The sequence below is a fragment of the Spermophilus citellus genome (assembly GCF_964194105.1).
Source record: "Spermophilus citellus genome assembly, chromosome: 18".
Taxonomy (NCBI): domain Eukaryota; kingdom Metazoa; phylum Chordata; class Mammalia; order Rodentia; family Sciuridae; genus Spermophilus; species Spermophilus citellus.
In genome coordinates this window covers 58,012,482-58,032,484 of record NC_138200.1, presented here as the reverse complement: position 1 = coordinate 58,032,484, position 20,003 = coordinate 58,012,482, and the positions used below count along the sequence as shown (strand labels likewise).

Below are 20,003 nucleotides of genomic sequence, written 5' to 3'. Positions count from 1 at the left end.
TATGTGGTGTGGAGGATCAAACCCAGTGCCTCACATGGGCGAGGCAAGCGCTCTGCCACTGAGCTACAACCCCAGCCCTTATTTTGTATTTTAAGACAAGTGTACTAAATTGCCAGGGTTGCCCTTGAACTTGCGATCCTCCAGTCTCAGCCTCCTGAGTAGCAGAGGTTACAGGTATGTTACCACCTCTCAACCGACTTTCATTTATACTTCCCTCTGCTATCACTTTCACTGAAAAGTGGAAGCTGAGTTAATGAAATTTTGGCAATGTACAGTCTGTGACTGAGGGTTAGATTCTCAAAAGTCTTCATCCTAAAAAATGGGATTTCGTTTTTCTGGGAGACGCTTGAAAAGTCCTTGCTGTTAAGTGATGTGACAATTTAGAGCAGCTCGCATTTTATTAGAGTGGCTTCAGATTGAAGAGATCGTGTAGGCAAAAATATTCGATTGCGTAGGCAAACTCTTAAACCCCACGAGAATGTGTCTGATCGGGATTTTGTCACTTTACAGGCTCCAGACCGGGGGCAATAGTTTGAAATTCCTCGATTACCTACTATCCCTTGGGTAAAGATAGCTCCTTCACTAAAGTATTAGGGACAAGCAACAGGAACTACAGATTTAATATTTTCATCTGCATTCCAAAATGGACTGAGGAATCTTTGCCTCATAACTTTCTCCCGCCAGAAAGTTCAAATAAAGAGCGGTAAAAACCACACTTCCACTCCACTCTTTGGAGGCTGCGCGCGAGATGATGGACGAAGATTTCTACCAATTGTATGAGGCGTCTTCACGCGTGGTCCCGCCTAGTAAGTATGCAAAGTACCAGCCAATGAGAGCACCGCTGTTTCAACTAGCGGAGACCAATGGAAGAAGGAGAGAGAGTATTGGTTGCTGCCTGGGGCTGCTGTCCAATAGGAGCACGCCGGGCGCTTGAGCTGCTCGGCAAGCGGTGGTTGGTGCGGGAGCGTAGGTAGTTCTGCTGAGGTAACGACTGGGAAAGTCGCGGTCTCGGGGGCCGGACCGCGTCGTTCCGGCATCAGGTGAGGATGGTATTTGTTTTTCACCATGCCTTGGGCCTCTAACTTCGGGATAATTCGCCCCGATGTGGTCGCGGGACCCAGAGACGCCCCATAAGGCGGGTTTGGAACTCGGCTGGAGGAGGCTCGCGACCTCGGGCGGCCCCACGCGCGGGCCGAGGGGTCGCCTGCATCCGTGGGGGGTAGGGAAAGCGGGAAGCCGAGCGGTCGCGCGAGGAGCTGAGTTCCGCGCGGCAGGGCTCGCCGCCGACGGGAGGCGGAGGTCTTGCAGCTCCCCCACGGGCCGAGTCGCGGACTTTGTTTTTTTTTGTTTTGTTTTTTCCCCTTTCCAGTCCTGGCGCTCGAACTGAGGGATTCCTAGCCCAGAGGTATTTTCTTAACCTTCCCCCGTTTTTCTTTGAATTTTGAGTCCAGGGATTGCCGCGGCTGGCCTCGAACTCGCGATCCTCCCTCCTGCTTCAGCCTCCTGAGTCTCTGGTATCGCAGGCGCAGGCCGCCGCACCCGGCCGCTGAGCCTTGGTCTGCTAATAATGGAGCGCCAGTTGTATGCATCGCGAAGTGAACAGAGGAGCTTAATTTTTATTTTCTCAGCCACGCTGTGACGTAAATACCTTTATTATCTCGCTCTCGCGGGTGAACAGGTGGAACAGAGAGGTTAGGAACCCACAGGTCTCCCAGCTAGTGAGTGAGAGCAAGGATTTGAACCCAGGACTGGCTTCCAGGTTGGGGACCTGGAAACCTGAGTTCCAAAGTTTAATAAGGTGGCAGACGTTTTCCTGGCACAAAAAATAGCTATTGAGAGCTGGGGAGAGCGTTCGCAGAACTTGCGCAAAAACGCCCTGGGGGAGAGTGGGGCTTGGGGGAAAGAAAATAGCTTGGGTGTGGCCTTGCTAAGATCAAAGACTTAGCCGCTAGCGACACGGGCACCCCCCCAGCCCCCCCCCCCATTGCTGCTTTGCTTCAGAACTGTGCTGTTCCGTGGAACTTTCTGCAGAAGAAAGCATTCTATCTCTGTAGTCCATGAAGATAGGCACTTGCCACGTGCTGCTTTTGAATAATTGAAATATGACCAGTGTGAAGAACTTAAGTTTTTAATTGTTATTATTTTTATTGGGGTACTAGAGATTTAAGCCGGGGCGATTTACCACTGGGCTATAACGTACCAACCCTTTTCATTTTTTTTTTTTTTATATTTTTTTTATTTTTTTTTAGTTCTCAGCGGACACAACATCTTTGTTGGTATGTGGTGCTGAGGATCGAACCCGGGCCGCACGCATGCCAGGCGAGCGCGCTACCGCTTGAGCCACATCCCCAGCCCCCTTTTTCATTTTTTGAGACAGAATCTTAAGTTGCTGAGGCTGTCCTGGAACTGGAGATCCTCCTACTTTACCATCTCTGGAGTCTCTGAGATTACAGGCGCACACTATGGCACCCGGCCTTTTTTTTTTTTCTTGTTCTTCTTCTTCTTCTTCTTTTTTCTTTTGCAGTTACAGGGAGGGCATCCAGGGGTGTTATACCACTAAGCGACATCCCTGTTTTTACTTTGAGATAGGGACTCAATTGCCCAGCTGACTTTGAACTTTTGCTCCTCCTGCCTCAGCCTCCCTGGTCGCTGATTATCCCCTCCCCCCAATATCCCCACATCCCCCAGCTTAATTTTTTATTTTATCTTATTAGTCACCTTTGAGTAGTGACTTTTAGGCGTGTAACTCCCCTAGATTCTGGCCCTTTAGCCCCATTCCTGCCATTTGTCTTCAGGAAGCCCATATGTTTAAATGCCTCTGGGGTATTCTTAGAAGTAGTTTGGACCTTCTGCTCTGAGACCTTTGAGACCTAACTCTTGAGAGGATATCATATCCTAGAAACACATAGAAGGTTGTAGTTTGGTATTGTTTCCAAGGAGTAGTGAAGAGCCCTGTGTTTGCAGGGGGTGGTTAAAGTTTATTTAGCATTCTTTGGTGGGTTCTCCTGTAGAGCTATGTCTTTACAGAGGTTTTACTGATGGCATATAGTAAGTTTATCAATAAAGTATATTTAGCACCTGATGTGTACTTAGTTATATGTTTTTTTTAAGAGAGAATTTTTTTTTCAATATTTATTTTTTAGTTTTCGGTGGACACAACATCTGTATTTTATTTTTATGTGGTGCTGAGGATAGAACACCAGCACCCTGCACATGCCAGGCTAGCGAGCTACCGCTTGAGCCACATCCCCAGCCCCACTTAGTTGTGTTTTAAATTTGGTCTTCTTTCAAATTTGTTTTTAGGTGTAGAGGATACATTCATTAGGTATTTAGTACCTGCTATGAACTTGATGCTTTGGAGAATACACTGATCAATCAGACATGGATTCTGCTCGGTACCTTCTTGTGATAATCAGAACTAATTGCTCTCTAGGTGTATGCTGGGAGGACATTTCATTTTTTTGTATATATGCTGAAAAGTATAAAGAACAATAAGACCTGCAAATGTGTTACTCAGATCTAAAGAATCTTCACCTTCTGATATAATGGCTTTCAACTTTTGGGGGGTAGGTGTGTACCTGGGGTTGAATTCGGGGCCACTTGACCACTGAGCCACATCCCAGCCCTATTTTGTATTTTATTTTATTTAGAGACAGGCCTCACTGAGTTGCTTAGCACCTCACCATTGCTGAGGCTGGCTTTGAACTCATAATCCTCCTGTCTGAGCCTCCCAAGCAGCTGGGATTGCAGGTGTGCACCATTGGACCTGGCTTACTTTCAACTTTTTTAAGAGAAATATCATTCCATAGTTGAAGCCCTGCACCCTTTCCCGGAATCTAGTGTTGTTATATTTTATGCTACTATCATATATTTATAAATCCAGATAATACCATGATTTTGCATGTTTTTTAATTTTTTTTTTAGTTGTAGATGAACAGAATGCCTATATTTTATTTGTTTGTTTATTTTTATGTAGTGCTGAGGATCGAACCCAGGGCCTCACATGTATGTGAGTGCTCTACCGCTGAGCCACAACCCCAGCCCCATGATTTTATTCTTATTTGACTGTCTTTATTCTACTTTGTGGAAGAGTTCCTTGGTCCTATTTTCAAATCTTTCTATTATATATTTTGTTTGTTTTTTGGGGGGGGGGCAGAGGGGTTACTGATGATTGCACACAGGCACACTTTACCACTGAATAGTATCTCCAGTCATTTTTTTTATTTTGGAACAGGGTCTTACTAGGTTGCTGAGGTTCTCACTGAATTGCTAGACTGTTCCCTAACTTGTGATTCTCTTGCCTAGACCTCCCAAGTTGCTGGGATTTCAGGCATGTGTCTCTATCCATCTTTTTTTTTTTTTTTTTTTTTTTTTTTAAGTTGTAGATGAAACAATACCTTTTTTAAAATTTTTATGTGGTGCTGAGGATTGAACCCAGTCTTCACACATGCTAGGCAAGCACTCTACCACTGAGCTACAATCCCAGCTCATCTTATACCGGTAAAATTTTAAGGATTTTGACTAGTTTGGTTCGCATCTTTTTTGGTTTTGGTTTTTTTAACTGTTGCATTGTCTTATTTCTTCAGTTTTTTCTGTTTGCCTGGTTTGGTCTTTTCTGTCATGTTGGGGATTTTCCTCAAATGCCAGCTGATCCTTGGCTATTTTTCATTTTTGAGGAAAGACCCCTGGAAAGCTGAAAACTATGTATGAGTAGCTGGACCTTATCAACTGAAGGGCTTTTAATGCTAGTATTTACCTAACATCCACTTAATGGATGGTATAGACCCAACCATTTTCTTGGGAGATTCACAACTATCAATCTATAGTCTTTTTTATTCTCCCTTGGGCTTGTTTTCTTCAGAGAATAATTCCCTAATCTTCTGCCTTAGAGCACAAATTCTGTATAAGCCAGAATACTGTGTAGGAGAAAGAAGCTAGGGAAGCCAGGAACAATGGCACACATCTGTAATCCCAGGAGGCTAAGGCAGCAGGATCGTTTAGGGAAGCCCTAAGCAACTCATGAAGACACTGTCTCTAATATAATATTTTAAAAGGTCGGGGATGTGGCTCAGTGAACCCCTGGGTTCAATCCCAGGTACCAAAAAATGAAGAAAGATGGGGAGAAAGCCGGGCTTGGTGGTGCAAGCCTGTAATCCCAGCGACTCAGGAGGCAGAGGCTAGAGGATCGTGAGTTCAAAGCCAGCCTCAGCAATTTAACGAGGCATAAGCAACTCAGCCACTATACCTGGCTCACTTGACACTTTTCCTTTTTTTTTTTTTTTTTTTGGTACTGAGGATTGAACTAAGGCGCTTTAACCACTGAGCTACATTCCAGTCCTTTTTAGTTTTTGTTTTGAGAGAATCTCTATTAAGTTGCTGCAGGTCTCATTAAGTTGCCCAGGCTGGCTTTGAACTTGTGATCTTCCTGCCTCAGCCTCCTGAGTCCCTGGAATTACAGGTGTGCACCACAGCGCTGGCTTCACTTGACATCTTGACTTTTCCTTCCTTGAAATATTCTTGCAAAACACCACATGGGCCCGTAAAGTCTTGTTGTTTTCCTTTCCTAAGTATTGTCCTGTGGTTTTAGTGTTGACCCTCTTCTGTGTTTCTTTTCCTTCTGAGATGGTTTAATCTACTTCTGCTAAGCCCTGACTGGGCTGGCTCTGTAGCTAAGTGGTATAGTGCTTGCCTGGAACACATGTGGCCCTGGGTTCTAGCCCCAGCACCAAAAATGAACAGAAACCCCAAGACTATGAAGGTTGCTTATTTTTGTTTTTTTGTGGGACTGAAGTTTAAAACCAGGGGTGATTTACCACTAAGCTACATCCGCATCCTTTTTTTTTTTTTTTTTTTTTTTTTTTATCTTGAGCACCTGAGCATCTGGTCTTTGTGAATTGCCAGGTTGACTTTGAACTTTCTACCCTTCTTTCTCAGCCTCAAAAGTTTCTGGGATTACTGACATGTACCTACTATGCATGGTTTGTTAAGATTCTTAAAGCTAAAGTGGGTAACTTTTCACCTCCACTGCTTCCACTCTTGCCCACATCTCCATGTCTAATGTCAGCTTCACGGTTGCTTCAAACTGGTCACCTGGCTTGCACTCTTGCTTTCCTGTTGTCCATTCCTAATGGAAGAAACTCCTTACCAAGATCATGAGACCTCCATGATGGTATCTTGCCCATCCACTAAATCCCTGTTTTATTTTCCTCATTGAGTTCATTACACTGTTCCCCGCCCCCCCTTTTTAAGTTGTAGATGGACAAAGTACCTTTATTTATTTTTATGTGGTGCTGAGGATTGAACCCAATGCTGTGAGTCAAACCCACACTTGTCAAGAACCTGTGCACTCATTTCCTTGTGAAAATTCTTCTTTTGATTGTTCATATGGTCAGATTGTTGTTTTGTATTTTGGTGAGGTTTTTTTTTGTTTGTTTGTTTTGTTTTGTGCCAGGAGTGCTTAACTGCTGAGCCGTATCCTCAGCCCTTTTTTGTTTGTTTGTTTGTTTGTTTGTTTGTTTGAGACAGGTCTTGCTTAGTTGCTGAGGCTGGCTTTGAACTTGGCATCCTCATGCCTTAGCCTCCTGAGCCCCTGGGATTACAGTTGTGTGCCACCACCTTTTCATCCTTTATGCCTTGGTTCAATTTTCACTGTTTTACACACTTTTCCTCACATTCATATTTAAAGTGATACTCCCTTCTCCCCCTCCACTCCTCAGATCAAATGTTAGTCTGTAATTTCTTGTTTCTTTTTTTGATTTATTTTTTGGTTGTGGTTGGTCACAGTAGCTTTATTTTTATTTATTTTATTTATTTATATGAGGCTTGAACCCAGGCCTCACATGTGCTAGGCGAGCACTCTACTGCTGAGCCACAACCCCAGCCCCCTTATTTCTTTTTTTAAAGAGAAGACAGTATGGGATGCAACTCAATAGAATGTAAATTTTGTAATACATGGTCTTACTTGTCTTTGCCTGTGGGGTAGCTGACTGTATAATAGGTGCTTAGTAAATACCTGCTGAATGGGAAAATGTAATAGAATTAGAGACTGGAAGCATAAATAAAAAATAAAGATTGTGTGACCTTTTTGGAGAAATTGGGTTAATTTCTATATTGAGGTAATAACTGAGTTAATTTTGCAAGTATAGAAATGTTCTCAGGGCTGGGGGTGTAGCTCAGTTGTACAGCACATGCTTTAGCGTATATGAGGTCCTGAGGTCAATCACACACAGACACAAAAAATATCCTGTTGTGCCCTTTATAACTTGATGCTACAGAAGGTGAATATTGCCTGCTAAAATTATATATAGTATCATGTGCATTTGTGTTTTGTAAATGTCCACATTACGGGTAAGACAAAGAACTGCAGGGTTTCTGGAAGATAGTGTGGTCCCCTTGTTTTATAGATCTATTTTGGCATATTACTATAGTCACAGGATTTTTATGTTTTATTTTTTAAATATTTACTTTTTAGTTGTAGGTGGACAAAATACCTTTATTTTATTTTTATGTGGTGCTGAGGATCGAATCCAGTGCCTCATGCATGCTAGGCAAGCGCTCTACTTCTGAGCCACAACCCCAGCCCAGGATTTTATGTTTTAAAGGGCAACCTATAAAGCTGGTTATAAGTGCTGTCCCCCACCTCACCCACACACAAACTTTCAGTACTGAGGTTTGAACCCAACAGTGCCCTACCACCATTGAGCTACATCCCCAACCCTTTTTATTTTGAGATAGGGTCTTGGCTTAGTTTCCCAGGCTGACCTTGAACTTGTGATCTTCTGCCTAAGCTTCTTGAGTAGCTGGGATTATAAGTGTGCACCACCACAACTGGCTGTGTGTGTATGTGTTCCTTATGGGGAAAATGTTGATTACCAAAACCCTTTTGACTTCTTAGATCTTAAAAGTGTCCTTTTTTTTTTTTTTTTTAAATTTAGTTGTTGATGGACCTTTATTTATATGTGGTGCTGAGAATCAAACCCAGTGCCTCACACATGCTAGGCAAGCACTCTACCACTGAGCCACAACCCCAGTCCCATTTAAGTGTCAGTTTTGCTATAAATTATCTTAAACAAAAATTCTGAAAGACTAGTTAATGATTATATCAGCTATATAACATGTTTTATCTATTTTACTAATACATTTCCCCAGTGATGGCTCAAGAATCAATGGACTATGATCTTCAGGTGCAGTTAGATCATGCTACAGAACAGCTTGCTCCCACTGAAGTGGTTAGCAGCCAAGGGAGACCACCCCTCCTTCAACCTGTTCCTGTTGAAGGAGTCAGCAGTCAAGAAAGACCACCCCTGCTCCATCCTGTTCCTGCTGAAGGAGTCAGCAGCCAAGAAAGACCATCCCTTCTCCAGCCTGTTCCTGTTGAAGGAGTCAACAGCCAAGAAAGACCATCCCTTCTCCAGCCTGTTCCTGTTGAAGGAGTCAACAGCCATGGGGGACCACCCATCCCCCAGCCTGCTCCTGCTGAAGAAGTCAGCAGCCAAGGGGTACTACCCCTGCTCCACCCTCTTCCACACATATCCATTGACCTGACTGAGGAAGTGGAGCTCTCAGAAGATAATGTGGAGAACATTAATCCTGGGGCTTCAGAAGAGCATAGACAGGGATCTGGTGCTAACCATACTCTCCAAGCAGCTTCCTTGGATTCAATGAACAGCTTCATCAGTGGGCTGCAGAGACTTCATGGAATGCTGGAATTCCTGAGACCTCCACCTTCAGACCAAAGTGTGGGGCCAGTGAGAGCGAGGAGGAGGAGGGGGTCCACTTCTCGGAGGGCAAGAGCTTCAGGGTCTCAGAGGACCGACAATGCCAGGTAAATTTATGTATAAGTCCTATGGTCAGTGCCATACTAGAATTATGAAACTCGGGCTCTGGCCATACCCCAAATGCTGCTAAGGATAACTGTTTTGAACCCTTACTTCCTCATAAGTCAGGTAGAAATAAAAATGTCTCGTTTTGCTTCACTAAGTAATTGAAGGAATAAGTCACACAGGTACGCTTTGAAAACTAGGGGCCAGTTTGTTTTAGTAATAGTTTCTATGGAAGTGTGCTTTTTTGTTGTTGGTGGTGGTTTTTTGATGGTGGCGGTGGTGGTTTTTTGTTGGTGGCAGTGGTGGTTGTTTTAATTTTTTAGTTTTTGGCACTATAGATTGAACAGAGGCATTTAACCACTGAGCTACATCCCCATTCTCATCCCCCCCCCCTTTTTAATATTTGTTTTTTAGTTGTAGTTGGACACAATACCTTTGTTTTATTTATTTTTATGTGGTGCTGAGGATTGAACCTAGGACCACGCATGTGCTAGGAGAGCGCTCTACCGCTGAGCCACAACCCCAGTCCCTGTTTGTTTTTGTTTTTGTTTTTTTTTTTTTAATTTTAATTTTTTTCCTAATTTTTATTTATTTATTTTTAGTTGTAGATGGACAAACAAAATAAAGCATGGCTTTATTTTGTTTATTTTTATGTGGTGCTGACAATCAAACCCAGTGCCTCATATGTGCGAGGCAAGCACTCTGCCACTGAGCTATAGCTCCAGTCCCTTTATTTTTTATTTTGAGACAGGGTCTTGCTAAGTTGCTGCAGCTATCCATGAACTTTCAATCCTCTTGCCTCAGCCTCTGAGTCACTGAGAAAACAGGCATGTGCCACTATGCCTGATTTGTTTTTATTTTTTAATATGATATTGGGGATCGAACCCAGGGCTTTGTACATGCTGAGCACATACTACCTCTGAGCTACAAGAGCCCAAAGTTAGCTCTTAGATCTTTTGTGTCTTATATGCAAAAAAAAAATTCCTGATTTGCAAGTCTACTCCACTCAACCAAGATCCATTGTTCACTGGTTACTCTACTTATAGGTATTTTTAAAAAGGCTTGTAAAGAGTGGATTTGAGGGGCTGGGGATGTGGCTCAAGCAGTAACGTGCTCGCCTGGCATGTGTGGGGCGCCGGGTTCGATCCTCAGCACCACATAAAATAAAATAAAGGTGTTGTGTCTGCCAAAAACTGAAAAATAAATATTAAAAAATTCTCTCTCAAAAAAAAAAAGTGGATTTGAATTAATTCACAGCCTATCTAAGTAATTGGGAGACATTTCAGGTTGCCTCACTTGAAAATGTGTTGCAGAGTTGAAAATAATTTATTGGGGTGTCTGTGTGCTGGGGATTCACCCCAGAGCCTTGTGTATTCTAATCATGTGCTCTACTTCTGAGCTATAGTCCCAGTCCCCAAATAATTTTTGTCCATAGTCTTTGGTTTGGTCTTGCCTCTTTAATAAGGGCTTAGCTGTCAAGCCTTAAAAGACTTGATAAGATGAAGAATAACATTTTCTATGCCTTGTGGTTTTATTTAAAATGCCCTTTTTCACATCTGACCTCTGAATATTTTCATAATGTTTAGAGATTGAATTTAACTTCTTCATTTTGTATGTGAAACAAATTTGGACCCTGAGAGAGTACAGTATTCAGGGTCTCGTAGTTATAGCACAAAAGGGTTAATGTAGTGGGCCTTTGATTTGACTTGTTTTCTAACGCTATGGAAATATTGAGATAATATTAAAGTGCAGAAGCTAGGTCATCTAGAGAGCCAGTGGAATAACTTGTGATTTGCCTGGGGTGACTCTAAAATTTGACTATTGCCTTCTGGTTCTTGATTCAGAATCTTTTTTGGTGGGAGGACGTACTGGGATTGAACTCAGGGCACTTAACCACTGCACCATGTCCAAGTTTCCTCCCACCCTTTTAATACGTGTTTAGAAGTACTAACCCAGAACTCAACATAGGCTAGGTAAGCACTCTGCCACTGAGTACATCCCCAGTTCTTGCATCTTTTTACCATGGATCCTGCTAATTGTTGTCTCAGAGCTTGCTGTTGCTGTGGCTCTGATCTTGAGTTGCAAATATGCATTAATATCATTATTAACCTGTCATTTCTCAGACTATAAAGGCCAGAGTAAGATTTCGTGGGCTAGGGATATAGCTCAGTTGGTAGAGTGCTTGCCTTGCATATACAAGGCCCTGGGTTCAATCCCCAGCACCGTAAGTTAGAATTTCTTTCTTTCTTTTCCTTTTTTTTTTTTTTTGCGGGGGGGGGGGGTACCAGAGATTGAACTCAGGAGCACTTGACTACTGAGCCACATTCCCAGCTCTATTTTGTATTTTATTTAGAGAGAGGGTCTCACTGAGTTGATTAGCACCTCTTTTTTTTTTTTTTTTTTTTGCTGAGGCTGATTTTGAACTCATAATCCTCTTATCAGCCTTCTGAGCCACTGGGATTACAGGCATGCATCACTGTACCCGGCCCCAGCACCATTTAAAAAAAAAAAATTCATACATTTGTGTCATAGGTAATGGGACCTTGTAGTGTGCAGTTTGAAGACGTGGGCTACCCTTTCACAGTTAAGAATTAGGAGTAGTGTTCCCAGAAACTGACTGACTGCAAAGTGGCCTCTTGCAATAGTTCTCAGCTTTGCTTGTTTATACACTCAGTCTGGTTGGAGGGACTCTAGAATTGATTGTTTTTGGTCAGGCAACTGACTTGTGATATTGAGCTCATAAGAGGGTGACGTTATAAACCAGATACCATTTTACAGAGAGAAATAAAACCACTGTAGAGGCTGGGCTCAGTAGCACATGCCTGTAATCCCAGCAGTTTAGGAGGCTAAGGCAGAAGGATCACCAGCCTCGCAACAGTGATGCACTGAGAACTCAGTGAGACCCTGTCTCTAAATAAATTACAAAATAGGTCTGGGGATGTGGCTCAGTGGTCAAGTGCCCCCTGAGTTCAATCCCTAGTAGCCTCCCCGACAATGTACCATACAAACAGTAACCAAAAGGGAGCTGGGATTGGCGTACTAATACAAAATAAAATAGGCTTTTCTTTTTTTAAGATGTTGACAGATCTTTATTCATTTATTTATATGCGGTGTTGAGAATCGAACCCACTGTGTCACATGCTAGGCAAGCTCTTTACCACTGAGCCACAAACCCAGCCCAGTAAAATAAGTTTTAAGACAAAAAATGGTTATGAGTTTAAGAAAGCATTTTTATAATGACGAAAGTACCAATACATCTAGAAGGTATAAGAATTATAAACCTGCCTACACCTAACAAAAGAGCCCTAAAGTACATGAAGGAAAAGTTGACAATTAAAGGGAGAATTAGGCCGTATACTAGACATGAATACTTCACTTTTTGCTCCTGCTGCTGTTTTTGTTTTGTTTCCTTTCGATTTGTTTTGTTTTGGTATTGGGAATTGAACCCAGGGGTTCTCTACCACTTAGCTACATCTTTAGTCCTTTTACTTTTGTTGTTGTTGTAGATGGACAATGTATTAGGGTTCTCTAGAGGAACAGAATTAACGGAAATATAATTATAAAAAGGGGACTTATTAGATTGGCTTATGTGATCAGAAACTGGATAGTCCACAATGGCTGTCTGTAGACTGGAGAGCTGGGAGAACCAGTAGCTGCACAATTTAAGAGGCTGAAGCCCCAGAACAAGAGGAATCCATGGTGCTACCCTAGTCTGAAACCTAAGCCTTCTGGAGAATCACTGTCAGAGTCCTCTTTGGAAGAATGAGGAAGGAAAAATTATATCTTCAGACAATTGCAGCAGTAACCAAGAACCCATTCAAGAAGAATTGACCTTACATCTGCTGCTGCTTCTTTCTTCTTCCAACTTTTATTCCATCCAAGCCATCATCCTTTTGGTTGGTGCTACCCACGCTTATGGAGGGTCTCCATCTCAGTTGGCTATCCCTCATGCCAGTCATTCCTAGACACACCCATAATCTTAATCCTTGGCATTTCTTAATCTAATCAAGTTGAGAGTTCAAATTAGCCATTATAGACAGGATACCTTTGTTTTTGTTTTGTTTGTCATTTTTATGTGGTGCTGAGGATTGAACCTAGTGCCTTACATGTGCTAGGCAAGTGCTCTAACATTGAGCTCTCAGTCCTTTTACTTTTTTAATTTATTTTTTAAAAAATTTTTTTAGCTGTAGATGGACACATTACCTTTATTTTACTTATTAATTTTTATGTGATGCTGAGGATTGAACCCAGTACCCTCACAACCTTAGTCCCTACTTCTTTATTTTAAGAAAGGGTCTTGCTAAGTTGTTCAGAGCCTCTAAGTTGCTAAGGCTGGCCTTAAACCTGCAATATTACAGGCATATGTCACCATACCAGCTGATACTTTAAAATATGGGTCAAACAATTAGAAAATTAACAAGGAAGGTAGAAGACTTGAACAACATAATAAAAACCTATCTGTACATGGTGGTATGTTCCTATAATCCTGTGGTTTGGGAGGCTGAGGCAGGAGGATTATAAATTCCATGCCAGACTCAACAACGTAGTGAGACCTTGTCTCAAAAAATAAAAAGAGCTGGGGATGTAGCTCAGGGGTAGAACGCTTCAGTACCACCACTGCCCCACAAAAGGCAATATATGAAATAGAGAAAAAAGAGAGAAAGTGAACCAATCCAAAAGTTTGAGAATTGAACCCAGGGCCTTGTATTTGCTAATAATAGCACACACTCTGCCACTGACATACATCCCTAGCCCTTGTAAGACATTGGCAAAATGGACAGGTTTCTAGCTAGATTGAACAAAAACTAAATAGAGGGGGCTAAGGTTGTAGCTCAGTAGTAGAGCGCTTGCCTAGACCATGTGAGACACTGTTAAATCCTCAGCACCACAATAAAATAAATAAAAGTATTTTTTAAAAAAAGAATGGGGGGCTGGGATTGTGCCTCAGTGGTAGAGTGCTCACCTAGCACGCATGAGGCACTGGGTTTGATCTTCAGCACCACATAAATGTAAAATAAAGATATAGTGTCCACTTAAAACTAAATAAATATTTAAAAAGAAAAGAATAGTAACAAAAAAACTAAATAGAGAAGACTCAGGGTCCAGCAAAGGGGCGCATGCCTGTAATCCTGGCTACTCAGGAGGCTAAAGCAAAAGAATTGCAAGTTTGAGACCAGCCTCAGCAACTTAATGAGATCCTATCTCAAAAAATGGAAAGAGTTGGGGCTGTAGTTCAGTGGTGGAGTTCCCCTGGGTTCAATCTGTACCACAAAAGAAAATATTAAAATTGGTATTGGACTAGAGGATATTACCAATTTTATGAAAGAGAACAGTATTATGAAGGAATACTGTGAACATTTTTATGTCAAGAAATTAAATTACTTAGGTGAAAATGTCAAATAATTAGAAAGATATAAGCTACCAATGCTCTTGGTGGGGGGGGGGATCTGAGTAGAACAAAACAAGTATAGAGATTTAATTAGTAATAATTAAAAGCATGCCAGGGATAGTTACACATACTGTGATCCCACCTACTTGAGAGTCTGGCAAGTTAGAGACCACCTCGGGCAATTAACAAGATCCTGTCTTTTTTTTTTTTAGTTGTAGGTGGACATAATACCTTTGTTTTATTTTTATGTGGTGCTGAGGATTGAACCCAGTGCCCCATGCATGCTAGGTGAGTGCTCTACCACTGAGCCACAACCCCAGCCCGCAATAGCCTTTTATAAAGTAAATTTAGAAAAGGTTTAGGTGCCTAGCTCAGTGATAAAGTGCTGACCTAGCATTTATGAAGCCTTTAGTTCAATTCCTAGCACCCCAAAAAAAAGAAAAGAAAAAAGAAAAAGAGATAAGAACACTTCACAAAGAAGATTCCAGAATCAGATGGTATCCCTCATGAATTCTACCGAGTAATTTAAAAGGAAATAAGCATACATTACTTCATAAACTCTTTTTCCAAAAATGGAAGGAGGGAATATTTCCTGATTCTATGAGGTCAGTACTGTTTTGGTACCAAAATCATATAGTGAAATGCTAGCAAACCAAATCCAGCAACGTGTAGGAAGGATTATATATCATAACTAAATAGCATTTGTTCCAGGAAAGCAAAGTTGATTCAACAGTCAAAAAGCAATTAATGACATACACCATAGTATCTCCGTATAGGGGTTGGGTGTAGTGGTGCATGCATGTAACCCCAGTGAATTGGGAAAGCTGAGGCAGGAGAATCACAAGTTTAAGGCCAGCTTGGCGATTGAGACTCCCCACCCTACCGCTGTTTTTTTTTTTTTTAAATCAGTACTGTAAATTGAACCCAGGATCCTCTATCACTGATCTGTATCCCCAGTCCTTTTTATTTTTTGAGACAGGATCTCGCCTCAGACTTTGGTTCCTCCTGCTTAGCTTTTAAAGTCTTTGAGATTATAGGCGCACACTGCCATACCTGGCTCTTTCCCTCTCAAAAATTTTAAAAGGAGCTGGGGGTGTAGCTCAGAGGTAGAATACTCCTAGTTAAATCCTAGTACCAAAAATGAAAATAAAACAATATGGGTAAAAGAATGAATATCTCAATAGATGCTATCCAAGACCACGTCATGATAAACATACACAGTAAACTAGGAATGACAGGAATTTCCTCAACAGGATAAAAGTCATTAATGAAAAATTTCTAAATAACATCTCAATAAATGGTCAAAGACTGGAAACTTTACTCCTAAAATGAGAAACGTGACAAAGATTTATGTTTTTACCACTTTTGTTCAACTTTGTATCAGGAAGCTTGACAAGAAACGAAAAAAAATGAAGCTATAATTTTTATAGATGATCTTTTATTAAGTTGTAAAGAGTCCAGACACAAAAGGCCATATATTGTAAGATTCAGTTCATACGAAATGTCCAGAATAGGCAAATCTATAGATAGAAAGTAGAATAGTGATTCCTGGAAGGAGGAGAGAAAGGAAATGACTGCTTATGAGTAGAAGGTTCCTGTTAGATAACATGAAAATGTTTTGGAATCAGATTGTGGCACAATTACGTAGTTTCTGGGCATGCTAAAGACCACTGACATTATTCTTACATCCCTAGCCCTTTTATTTTTTATTTTTTACCTCAGCCTCCTAAATCACTGGAAATACAGGTATGAGCCACCATGCTCAGCAAGTTGTTTACTTTTGGGGGGGCATGAGGGGAGTACCAGGGATTGAATTCAGGCACTCGACTACTGAGCCCCAGCCCTAGCCCTGTGTTGTATTTTTATTTAGAGACAGGGTCTTACTGAGTTGCTTAGCACCTCGCTTTTGCTAAGGCTGGCTTTGAACTCACCATCCTCCTGAGCCTCAGCCTCCCGAGCCTCTGGAATTATAGGTATGCACCACCGCACCTGGCAAGTTGTTCGCTTTTAAATCAGCTGTAAAATCACACAGAATTAACTTTAAGCAGAAGAGTCATGCTCCATTGTGGACCAAAGTAGCAGTGATTTTAAAAATATCCAGCAGGTTGTGCTGGCACGTGCTTATAATCCCAGCAGCTCTGGAGGCTAAAGTAGGAGTATTGCAAGTTTGAGGCCAGCCTTGGCAACTTAGCAAGACCCTGTCTCAAAAACTAAAAAGATGGCTGGTGATATGGCTCAGTAGTAGAGTGCCTCTGTGTTCAATTCTCACTACTGAAAAGAATACCCAGGCCAGTGAGCATCTGTCTATATATCTGCTCTTCCTTCTACAACTTTCAAAAGTAGCATATTGAAATAATTGAAATAACTAAGATTTACCATCACATTACTATAGGTTATTAGTTTGATGATGGTGTATTATACTATGATTCTGTTGTCTTTTGCATATATAGGTTGAGAGCACCACTGGATGCTTACTTTCAGGTGAGCAGGACCCAGCCTCACTTTCCAGCTGCATCTTTTGATTCAGAGACTAGGGATCCTATACCTGAAGACTTGCCAGTGTCAAGCAGTTCTGATTCTGACAGTGAGAGCTCTGCAGAGTATGAAGAGGTTATTGTCCCTGCAGAAGAGACTGAAGCTGTCATTTCAGAAGGTCAGTATTTTATCCATGTTTGAATTCAAAAGTTTAACATCCACAAAGCTCAAGCTTCAGAAGGCAAGAAAATGTAGATTTGTGCTTTTATACCTTCCCTTTCTCCTTCAAATATCATGGATTCCTCTGCTTACACTACAGAGCTTTCTCTGATCATGGTTATAATGAGGATTTGATCTGACTCATGGTTTTATTTGATTTGTGTCCCTGTGAGTCAGTCCCTTTGTAATAAAATGTAAAATTCCCTTTCATTTTCTTACACATCTGAGAAGGAAATGGATTCCGTTTTTGAAAGAAAAATTTTATAAATTCAGTCCCTTGTCTATGTACGCTTAACAATATACAAAATAAGTAAATAGTAATGATAGTAATAAATTCATTGATGGTATTTGGGAAATGTCATCCCTCTTGCAGATCAGTACCAATTAGAAATGGAAAGCTTCAGTGAGTTAGACTTTTCTCCTGCTACTTTCTTGTACCTAATGTCTCTCCCCCCCGTTTTTATCTATTCTATCATTTTTGGATACAATTTGGCAGAGCAACTGGGAGATGTCTCAGCAGACCAAGAAGTTACATTTATCAGTGGAGACAAGACCCTTCCCAAACAGGTAATATGAACATGCTTTTAAATGAAAAGTTTATATTTCATCTTAAAGGTGGTTGCAGTTTAAAATAGAAAGATTTGGGCTGGGGATGTGGCTCAAGCGGTAGCGCGCTCGTCTGGCATGCGTGCGGCCCGGGTTCTATCCTCAGCACCACATACAAACAAAGATGTTGTGTCCGCCGAAAACTAGAAAATAAATATTAAAAAATTCTCTCTCTCTCTTAAAAAAAAGAAAAATAGAAAGCTTTCAGGCTCTGAAGACAGTAAGCCCTGTGACCAAAGACCTAATAACAAATAGAGGAGGACAAGTTTATTTTGGCTCACAGTTTTAGAGGTTCAGTCCATGGTTCACCTCTATAGTTCTGGGTCCAGTATAAGGCAGAACATCATGATGGAAGTAAGTGGCAAAGGAAGGCAGCTCAAGACATGGAAAAAAGGAAGCAGAGAGAGCTTCACTCACCAGGGACAAAGTATATACCCCAAAGGCATGCCCCCAATGACCTTCCTCCTCCTACCTGCCTAAGGTTACTACCTGGTTAATACATCAGTGGATTAAGCCACTGATTGTTACAGCTCTTGTAATTGCATTGTTTCACACATGAACTTTTGGGGGATGCCTCATACCCGAACCGTAACAAGCCTAGATGTGGATCCTTTCCCTGTTTCTCATTATTTCCATGATTGCTTCCTCTTAAGTTTAAAAGGGTTGGGGGTTCTTGAGAATAACCGTCTGTCTATCTAACATGATTAAATATCAGTTGAGAAATTAGGTATATCTCAGCAGGGTAGTCCACACACGTAATCCCAGAGTCTTGGGATGCTGAGACAGGAGGATCACAAGTATAAGGCCAGCCTCAGCAACTTAATGAGACTCCTCCCCAGTCCCACAACCTGTGCTCATTCTATCTCAAAATAAAAAGCAAAACGGGCTGTGGATGTAGCAGAGTTCCCCCTAGATTCAGTTCCCAATACTGGAAAATATTTAAAAATAGGTATAAATGTGCCTTAAAAATTTCAAGCAGAATGTGATAAACAGCTTTTCGTTTTTTAAGATGACATATGTGCTTATTTTCCTATATATGAATCATTTACACCTGCTTTGAATTCTGTCAATCTCAGAACATCATTTGTCTACTTTCTTGAATGTTTCTATATTGTCTCCATGTTTCTATTTCTGAAAATCTTTTACATACATATAAACACATATTTATATGTGTTTCTTGTTAAAAATTTACACAGAAAGAATTATATTTTGTCCTTAATCTGGCTTTTTCCCCACTCCCCAGCTTATTACATCTTGGAGAGCTTTCCATTGTCAGTATATAGATTCGACTCTTGTTTTTTTTTTTTTTTTTTTTAAAGAGAGAGAGAGAAGAGAATTTTATTTTTAATATTTATTTTTTAGTTCTCGGCGGACACAACGTCTTTGTTGGTATGTGGTGCTGAGGATCCAACCCAGGCCGCACGCACTCCAGGCGAGCGCGCTACCAGTTGAGCCACATCCCCAGCCCTCGACTCTTGTTTTTAATAGCTGTACAGTATTCCATTGTAGGAATAAATTTTTAGTTAACTCTGGTTGTGTACACCATGGTTCTTTGCTCTTTTTATGTTTTTATGATATGAATCATATTGCACTGAACATCTTTATTCAGTTGTCTTCACAAATATTTGTGATTATACCCATTGGGGGTATATTTCTTAGCAGAGACATTGCTGTATCAAAGACACGTTGTAATTTTGGTAGATATCCAAATTACCCTCCAGGAATTAGTGCAACTTTATACTTATATAACACCAGTATGTAAGCATGTCCATTTCTCTCTCACCTTCAACAGTGCCTGGTGTCATCAGACATCCATATGTATTTTTTTAAAAAAATTTTTATTTTTTAGTTTTAGATGGACACAGTATCTTTAATTATTTAATGTGGTGCTGAGGATCAAATCCAGTGCCTCATGCACGCCAGGCGAGCGCACCAGCACTTGAGCCACATCCCAAGCCCCCCCTTTTTTAATCTTTATTTTATTTATTTATTTTTATGTGGTGTGAGGATCAAACCCAGCACCTTGCACGTGCTAGGCAAGTGCTCTACCGCTCAGCCCCAGCCCCAGCCCTTATACATTTGTTTTTTAATTAATGCTTTGCTTCCATCATCTTTTCTCCTTTTTGGAAATACTAGTGCACACATTATATTCTCTCTAATCAATTGTCCATATTTATTCTTAAAGTTTAGGTAGACACAATATCTTTATTTTACATTTATGTGGTGCTAGGTGAACACTCTACCACTGAACCACAATCCCAGCCCATGATCCTATTACTATCTCCTGTTGATTATAATAGTAGTTGCTAGAATATTTTTGTTTTATTTTTATATCTTTGTACAGATAGCTGCTCTTTTGTAATGTGTGTATTTATAATTTTAGTTGTCAATGGACCTTTATTTATTTATTCATTTATATGCAATGCTGAGAATCTAACTCAGTGCCTCACACATGCTAGGCAAGTGTTCTACTGAGCCACATCAGCTCTAGT

The 20,003-nt window shown here is 41.1% G+C and overlaps 1 protein-coding gene across 2 annotated transcripts in view; it reads left to right on the top strand.

Moving 5' to 3' along the window:
• The first annotated feature begins 918 nt into the window (after nucleotides 1-918).
• Nucleotides 919-20,003, top strand: part of RFWD3 (ring finger and WD repeat domain 3) — a 41,470-nt gene continuing 22,385 nt past the window's right edge. For both annotated transcript variants that reach the window (XM_081274207.1, XM_081274206.1), the window contains exons 1-4: nucleotides 919-1,040; nucleotides 8,149-8,824; nucleotides 16,662-16,864; nucleotides 17,402-17,472. In XM_081274207.1, the coding sequence (XP_081130333.1) occupies nucleotides 8,151-8,824; nucleotides 16,662-16,864; nucleotides 17,402-17,472 (948 nt within the window). In that variant the 5' untranslated portion in view covers nucleotides 919-1,040; nucleotides 8,149-8,150. The remainder of the gene's footprint in view (nucleotides 1,041-8,148; nucleotides 8,825-16,661; nucleotides 16,865-17,401; nucleotides 17,473-20,003) is intronic.